At 38.3% G+C, this 9235-nt stretch overlaps 1 protein-coding gene across 1 annotated transcript in view; it reads right to left on the bottom strand.

Annotated features, from left to right (window-relative positions):
* Positions 1–8633, bottom strand: part of LOC107697249 (meiosis 1 arrest protein-like) — a 15328-nt gene extending 6695 nt beyond the window's left edge. Inside the window, exons 1-3 of the mRNA XM_016497962.1 lie at positions 8609–8633; positions 3497–3685; positions 577–736 (exon numbers count right to left, since the gene is read on the bottom strand). Of these exons, the coding sequence (XP_016353448.1) occupies positions 577–736; positions 3497–3685; positions 8609–8633 (374 nt within the window). The remainder of the gene's footprint in view (positions 1–576; positions 737–3496; positions 3686–8608) is intronic.
* Between the last annotated feature and the right edge of the window lie 602 nt (positions 8634–9235).

Consider the following 9235-nt stretch of genomic DNA (forward strand, 5'->3'; position numbering starts at 1 on the left):
TAAAGAATTTGCCACTGACGATTCAAACGCGAGTTTTGAGCAGTGTAGAGTAGCGCTTGTTTGTTGTTTCTCTGATCACAAATGCAGACATGGTTTTATGTTTACGCAGTGTGATGCAACGCGTAAAGAGACAGTACAAGTCATTATAATCCGTAATTATGTCCTCACTGGATGCAACAAATGCCTCGTTTATAATGGGTTTTAATGTTTTTGAATCATCGCTCCGGCCTGACAGGGCATCACAGTATGGTAAGGGGCGTAACATTTCCATCACACGCTTGAGGTATTCGGCCAATCACAACACAATGGATAGCTGGCCAATCAGAGCACACCTCACTTTTCAGACCGATTAGCTTTGTAAAAATCGACGCATTTCAGAAAGGCAGGGCATAGAGGAGAAACAATAATGTACAGTATGTGGAAAATAATGTGTTTTTTTAACCTTAAACTGCATAAACACATTTCATTACACCAAATACACCAAATAATGTTCTTTTTAGCAACATCATATGACCCCTTTAAGGCTAATCTATTGTTATTTGCTTAAACAAAATATAACTACAGATATGACTGTACTTGACGACTCGCAGACACTGCGGCGAGGGGTTCTGTTTGGCCAGATTCTTGTTTGGGGGCTGGAAATCTTGCATGCTCTCAGTCTTCACTCCAAGGTCAGGCGTGCTGGGAAGTAGGGCTGGGCTGAGAAGTCTCTCCTGCATGTCACACTTCAAACAGACTGCAGAGGGGGACATGCGCATAAGCAACATCACCTACCCATCCATTATAAGCAGACACACAAAACACAACACAAGCTTAAAGGTGCTGTATGTATGATTGACACCGAGTGGTTGAACTAGGTATTGCAGTCAAAATTAAACATATTGGAGAGGGTTTTTTTCACCCGGCCCCTCCTCCTCAGACTAACATGCAGGTTGCCAGATTGACGACACCAACAGGAACGAGCGCACTTGACGATGAATGAAATGAAATACGCTCTGTTTTCAACCAACTGGCAACCCGGGGTGACGAAATACAATTGGGTAAACTGGCAGTGGGCGGGTTTCACAGACCAAAACAGAGACACCTACATTCCGGCCCAGAACGCACATTTTCAAAGGAGAATAACTGACTGTAGCATTGTTTTTCAGATAAACAAGTATGTTAACTTAGCATGTTTCTTAAATATCTGCAAACATATTATGGTATTTTTATGCTTTAGTAGAGTCAAAAACTTACATACAGCACCTTTAACTAAAATATTCATTTTGGATAGGGGTACACCGATTCAATATTCAGTATCGGTATCGCACAGATACTGGCATTTACTGCCGGTGTTCTGTCGATTTGTGCTACCTGTCAGATTTTGCTACCTCCCATTAAAACAGTGGGTAGTACAATTCGACAACGAAAAATGCTACCTGTAAAATTATGGTTTATTAACGTCTACTCCTACCACAACCCTAAACCTACAGTAATGCAAATACAGTAATTATGTGTTATATTCACGGTTGTAGCTAGAAGGGATACAGCTACAGGAAACCAACAATAAATAATTTTTTCTACCTATTAGATTGTTTTATTAAAGTCTACACCTACACCTACCCCAACCCTAAACCTACCCCTTTAGTAGAGTCAAAAACTTAGATACAGCACCTTTAACTAAAATATTCATTTTGGATAGGGGTACACCGATTCAATATTCAGTATCGGTATCGCACAGATACTGGCATTTACTGCCGGTGTTCTGTCGATTTGTGCTACCTGTCAGATTTTGCTACCTCCCATTAAAACAGTGGGTAGTACAATTCGACAACGAAAAATGCTACCTGTAAAATTATGGTTTATTAACGTCTACTCCTACCACAACCCTAAACCTACAGTAATGCAAATACAGTAATTATGTGTTATATTCACGGTTGTAGCTAGAAGGGATACAGCTACAGGAAACCAACAATAAATATTTTTTTCTACCTATTAGATTGTGTTTTATTAAAGTCTACACCTACCCCAACCCTAAACCTACCCTTACAGTAATGAAGATACATTAAATATTGTTGTTCAGCATGAGAAAAAGGACGCAATATTGATGTGCGCATGCACAGTAAACCCTGGTAGGACAATCTGACGGATAGGATAAAATGTCAGGACACCGGATCGGGTATCGGTCAGACGAGACAGATCCAAATACGATATTCTGCGTATACTATTCTGTGTTATTGTTAAGCCATACGAAAGCCACAAAAACTTAAAGCACCATAACATTTTCGTGCACTATATTCCAAGTGTTCTGAAGCCGTTCCACAGTTTAATGTGAGGTACAGATGAATATTCAAGTCAAGCTGACGTAAACTCTTCTCTCCGCTGCGGCTGTCTGTCATCTCTTCCATTCAGCATTTAAACTGCGTGTCGCGTTCGGTTACGACAGTCAAGACGAAGAAACTCTCTCTAAGATGATTCAATGTTCCTAATATTATACTTGATCTGTAAATAAAGATAAATGGTTTTCCATAAAAGCACTTTATCTTGCTGGAGTTTTGTTTTGTTTCTAAATCTTGTTCATTTCTACCATGTTAGATCACAACACTGGAGTAGAGAGCACTATGAATTGTTCTTCACAAGCACAGTAACTGAGATTTAAAACTGTTAAAAGAAAAGGCTCAATAAACTATTGCACAGATTTAATACACTATGCATCAATATCTATTCCCTTTGTGCTTTGAACTTTTCTATGCGGAGCGCTGTGCCTGCGCGCTGTGACTCGGGATGCGCATAAGCGCTTTGTGCCGCTCTGGATTGGAGCCTTTCGTATCATAATACTTTTGCACAATGACAGATTATTAATAGCCTTTTGTTCGTCTTATCTATCATATGTTGCTGCCCTTACATTTAAAAGAAATGTCTTTTCATTTTATAGTAGGCCCTATCTATTTATATATAAATATATTACTTTTTTTCATGAATGTATTTTACAACCATACAAAGAGCAATGTGTAACATTTTACCAGATTTAGTCCAACACTTATTCACTTTTATTTGTTCCCCACTAAATAGTTTTTTTTTCACTAAAAGTTTAGATTCTATAAAATTATTGTGCACTCATGATTTTTCTAGAGTAACTTTTGCTACTGAATTATCCGCTAACCTAATTTATAGTAGTATTTTTGTCATAGATTATGATTATAGCCTGTATATTTTACATTTGTTATTTTTTCTTTATAAGAAAGTTGTCTATATTTAGTAGATTGTGTGTAACACACAAAAGAGTGATGATCAGTTCAACACACATTGAGGTAGAAATTCTATACTGATTAAAAAAACTGCACTGGTATCGGATCGGTATCGGCCGATACTCCGAATTTTTGGTATCGGATCGGGACCGGTTCTGAAAAAGTGGTATCGAGCCACCCCTAATTTTGGAGCTGTGAACGGCAAGAAATTGATTTCCGAATGAATATTTTAGTGGGTGCTCATGCAGAATCCATGTGTGTGTTTCTACCTGGGCTTGGCCTGTTGTTGCCAGGGTGTGGTGTAGAACCCTGTGATGTGAGAGAAGGGGGTAACAACAAGTGCAGGTGTTCTCTGTCTCCGCCCTGGTCATGTAGCCACATTTTCAGAGAGTTCTCCAAGGCCACAACTGTGCCCTCCACCAGCTGCAGATCCATCTCTGTACCCAGCATCAGGCTCTCTACAGGAGGAAGAGAAAGAAACTTTATATGGATAAATATCACATTCCTGTTTCCTGGCAGCATAATTCATCATCGGTTCATAATAAAAAGGCAGATTAAATCCAGGAAGTGTTAAACCTTGACCTTCCTCCTGTTTCTTTATTATTATGGCCCTTTTGTGATGTTTAGCCTCTGAACTCAGCTTCATTCTACAGATAAAAACATCTGGCGAACAGCAATTTATGAAAACCTATGTCCTGTCAGACGAAGGTTGTGGTACTCAAAACAACCAGTAGAGGGTACTGTCAAATCAATTTTGTATCTCATCAAGGTTAACCATTTCCAAATAAAGCTTGAAATTGCAAAATGTGCTTGTACTTATGTGATATGTATTTTTGCGAATATTTTGCTGTTGTTTTAAGCTCAGTAATCTAAATTTGTAATGTAAACCAGAATCCAGTTTCACGGTACTGTATATGGTGGCTCAAATGTCTAACTAAAATGTTGAAAGTAAATTACGTAAAATTATGACAGTAAATTATGAATGATTATTTAATGTCTCATAATACAAATATTTATATTTCTGACTTTAGCATAAATGTAAGTTAATGCCTTTAATGTCTTGCATAAAATTATGGCATTACACAATCACTCTTGTCAACTTTCTTCAGTGAAACATGAAAGGAGAAATTTTGAAGATTGTGCTGCTTGCTATTTTCCATCCACTGACAAAGAACAGGAACCAAAGCTTACAAGCGTCAAAAGGATGCAAAGCACCATAAAAGTATAGTGTATCATAAAAGTGTTTCAAACAACTTGGGCAATATTCCAAGTCCTCTGAAGCCACATGACAGCTTCATACTGATTAGCCACAACATTAAAACAACCTGCCTAATATCGAGTCCCCCTCATGCTGCCAAAACATCCCTGATGCGTCAAGGCATTGAATCCACAAGACCTCTGAACGTGTCCTGTGGTATTTGGATCCAAGACATTAGCAACAGGTCATGTAAGTCCTGCACATTGTGAGGCGGGGCCTTCGTGGAACAGATTTGTTGGTCCAGTACATCCCAAAGATTCTAAATCGGATTGAGATCTGGGAAATCTGGACATCAAGGCAATGTATAACAATATAATCAATGTTATTCACTTCACCTGTCAGTGGTTTTAATGTTGTGGCTGATCAGTGCTGACGAACAGACCAAAATGTAAACAACATTTATTCCTTTTATCAAATCATTCAGACCAATAATCCTTAAAGTCATGATGAAACAGAAGTGCAGATATTTTCTTCTGTAGTGTGGCATGCATCTGACTGTAACAGATTATCGGAAAAGAAAAAATGTAGGGGGATGGGATTCTATACATCAGTTATTGATTGGATTTTGAAATGTAGGTGGTGAATTCGTCCTGTCATGAGGTCAAAAAAAAAAAAAATAAAAAAGAGATCTAAAATATGCATTTAGAAAATAAGGTGAACACTCATTTCATGCTTAAAATGGAAACTTAAATGTATGTTAATAATCATTGCCACTCTCTCTGGACTCTTGAGTCCCTCTAAATTATTCATGTGCTCTCAGCACTATAGGGCCTTAAGAGGGTAATGGGGTTTCACAGTACATCTTTAATCTTTCATTCCCAAACAAACTCTAACTGGCAGAAAACCCTGCTAGCTGGAGTAAGAGAAAGAGAACAATCTCAACTGTGACAATTGCTGTCATGGGAATTTAAGATGGAAAGAAAATCTGGCGCATTTTCAGACCAACAAAACACAATGATGCAGTTCAGGATAATTGCTTTTTGGGGTTTTTAAATTAGGGGAGAACATGATCTCCTGTATGCCATATTCAGGTCAAATCAACCTAGCAACACTTGCATGTTTTTGGTGAACATACATTCTAAACAGAAGGTTAAACAAACTCTCAGGGTCAAATAGCTGCATTTAAATCAATTAGATTCAATTTATTAAAAGTAATTGCTTATTCCTATGCCTCCAAACAAACTGTCAGCCTATATTGGAATTAATTTCTACTGTATCATTGAGTCAAATGTGCATTAATGAGGTGCAGAACAGTTTAGGTCAGCAGTCCTTAAATTTGAGTTCTGAATAAATACAGCCGATATGTGCATCTCAGCGCTCTGTTGCTCATATCCAGTAGATTGGGCCCAGATGGAGAGGGTGAGAAAAATGCAAGTGTGAATGGAGAGTGTAAATGGCTTAGAGTAAAAGGCAAATGACACACATCCCCCGTATCACTTCCATTTGACACATATCTTGCATCTAGAGATGCCACTTCTGTTGTCATCTTCATTCCTTTTTCGTATCAAACTATGATTCATCAAGGTATCAATGCAACATTGCCCTTTTCAGTTGTATTACAGTCCCATTAAAATGTGCTTGTTGTATTACTATTTAAAAGCCACTTCATTCTTACCTCATGATCATTTTATTCACAAGTTTATAAACGCATTCATTAAGTTGTAAGAGCTCTGCTTAAATCATTTTTGAGCAGTGATACTGTGTCTATAAGCTATGCCTTTAACAGTTTCTATGGGGCGCTAATGTATTGATAGCCTAAACCATGTCATTGGCCTAGCAACCCCTTGTTTTTGCTTGGTAAAGGAGAAATTTAAAGGGGTCATATGATGTTGCTAAAAAGAATATTATTTTGTGTATTTGGTGTAATGAAATGTGTTTATGCGGTTTAAGGTTCAAAAAACACATTATTTTCCACATACTGTACATTATTGTTTCTCCTCTATGCCCCGCCTTTCTGAAACGCGTCGATTTTTACAAAGCTCATCGGTCTGAAAAGAACCAGCACGGATCAGCTCCAGGCATGACGAAGCAGATATCGTCCTCTTTTGGAAGGCCAAACAAAGTAGTTTCGCGTTCACAACGAATCACACAGCGCCTTCACGACATGGCGGCGGCAACAACAATACTACAGCGAGAATAAAAGTTATGCCTTCTTTCTTTGCATGAACATTTAGGCGGCGTTATGCAAATCTTCCCACATAGTGACCTAGATACGAAGCTAGATACCTAGATAAGATATGATCTTCTTTATGCACCAAGAGCTTGTAATACTCCAAAGAGAAAGGAAAAACTGAAATCGCATCATATGACCCCTTTAATGCAAACAGATTTTTTTTTCAGTTTAGGGAATATTTAGGGAACTGATTTTTCAATCAGTTAAGGTAATGTTCCCTTGTGTGTGTAACAGATAAATCATCTCCAAGCCATTTACACAAACTGTGCAACTTCCATACACATATATATCTTGATGACTGGAACTTTCTAATAGATGACTGAAGATAATTGGTCAGGCCATCATCCTGGACTAGACAACTCTGTAATTCATTGGTACCACCTAGCCAGTAAATACATTTATAATTCTACAAAAGATTTCTGTTTCAAACAAATGCTTACTATTCATCAAAGAATCCTGAAAAAATGCATCATGTTTCCACAAAAATTCAGGAACTGTTTTCAATATTGTCAATAGTAAGACAAGTTATTAGAGCAGCAAATCAGCATATCAGAATAATTCCTGGCTCATATGACACTGAAGACTGGAGTAACGGCTGCTGAAAATTCTGCTTTGCCATCACAGGAAAAAAATAAAGTTTAAAATACACTAAAACATTATACTAGAAATTAATTATTTCAAATTGTAATGTTTCACAATATTACAGTTTTACTGATTTTCAGAAATCAGAAATTGATCATCTGGGTTAAACAAATCAGTTCTATACTGGCATAAACTGCCTGCTCAGGGTAAGCATGGTATTAACTGTACCAAATTGAACAAAGATGTCTGTTTGTTGTGTAACAATTTCATCAATTGTCATTTACATTACAGGTACAGACACATCAAACTGAAAGAGTCAACAAGCAGAGCCAGGCATAAAGCCCCTCATTCTTTAAGCGCTGCCTTAAACAGGTAAGGCGCAAAATGAAAGACTGCACACTGAAAATAGCTCTCCTGTTTTTAAGAGAGAGTCAAAGACAGGCCGAGATCAAAAGCAAAGAGAGGGAGAACATTTTACTTTTAAATCATCTACAAACAGAATCATCGCCATAGTTGCATTCTCATGGGAAACGCTTACTAAGTGATGAAACTGAGTGTGAGGACAGACCACCCTGCCAGCCAGACGCTCCCATACACACACACACCCACGCACTCCTACACCATCATCTCATTTCAAAGAGCTACATTTTCTCCATTTTGGAAAGGGACAAAAACAGAGATAGTGAGACAAAACTAAATATCCGTGATGCTTCTTCTTCTTTGCGAAAATACTAGAATGAGAGTGTCATGTCCTTGCATCACACAAGGGCAAAATGAGATTTTACATCCTTCAAATGACACTAGCACACAAAAACAACATGCAAGAGAAAACCCCAATTAGTTTTGAGGGCATGAGTCTTTTTAATCTGTCTCTCAGGGCAATGCAAACAAATAACTCCATCCTTTGACTACCAATGTTTTACAGGCATGCTTGTAGTGAGTTTCATATAAAATGTCCTTCTGATGCTTTGGCATGTGGGCAGAGGACACAGATTCTGCATGATCCAAGAGAAGAGCCAACTGAATGTGTACATCCTCAAAAAAGGCTCCTACTGATGAGTCACAGTTAATCTGTCATGGATGAATGGGAGTTTATGGTTACTCTTTGTTCTGCACATTCACTTCAGGCAAAATATGTTTTTGACATCATCTTCCTTACCACATTCTGTTTCCTTTTATTGCAGGCTTAAGTTAGTCACCGTCCTTCACGCTCACACTTTGCCTCTCGTTTTTCTGTCAGACATCTTCCTTTATTCCTACCAATCCTACGTCTTGTAATTCTCTTATTGTGCACCTTACTGTTTTTTCACCCTTACATCTTTTAACACCCTTTCTTCCTCCAGTTCCCCTTCTCCAAGTTTCACCTACTCTCCTTTGTCTCCACTTTCTCCATGGTTTCTTTCTCACCTTATACGTCTTTCTGCTCTATGAATTTTGACCCCTAACAATCTGATTTGTCCCACCAATTATTCCAACATTACAATTTGCATTTATTCAAAGCAGCTTACAGTGTTTTCCCACAAAGTTCTGTATTTGCATTCTCTGGGAGTCAAACACTTGACCTTGGAGTTGAGCTCGAGGAACAATGGAACATATTTTGTTCATTAGTTTGCAGACTAAATAAGATTTAAGTAGACCTTTAAAGCCAGGACTTATAAGGAAAGACTCAGATCAAGAAACTATGAATGGTTACAACAATGTTAACCTGGACCAATGGATGAATCAAAACACTGCTGATTCAAATAAGCAAATCAGACATTACTGAGAACGTCTCAGGTTACTTATATAACCATGGTTCCCTGAGTAGGGAACGAGACACTGCGTCCTCTAGGGGTCGCTATGGGGAACGCCTCGTCGTGACCCGTGTCTGAAGCATACATTGAAAAGGGGGCCTGATGATCACGAAGGCTCCCGCAGAAGCCTGTGTTATGGCCGCATGATCCAGGAAGTATGAAGCCGAAACCCGGTTTTTCTTACCGTCTGGACATATATCGA

This window comes from Sinocyclocheilus anshuiensis, unplaced genomic scaffold (assembly GCF_001515605.1).
Source record: "Sinocyclocheilus anshuiensis isolate Anshui unplaced genomic scaffold, SAMN03320099.WGS_v1.1 scaffold1778, whole genome shotgun sequence".
NCBI classification, from domain to species: Eukaryota; Metazoa; Chordata; class Actinopteri; order Cypriniformes; family Cyprinidae; genus Sinocyclocheilus; species Sinocyclocheilus anshuiensis.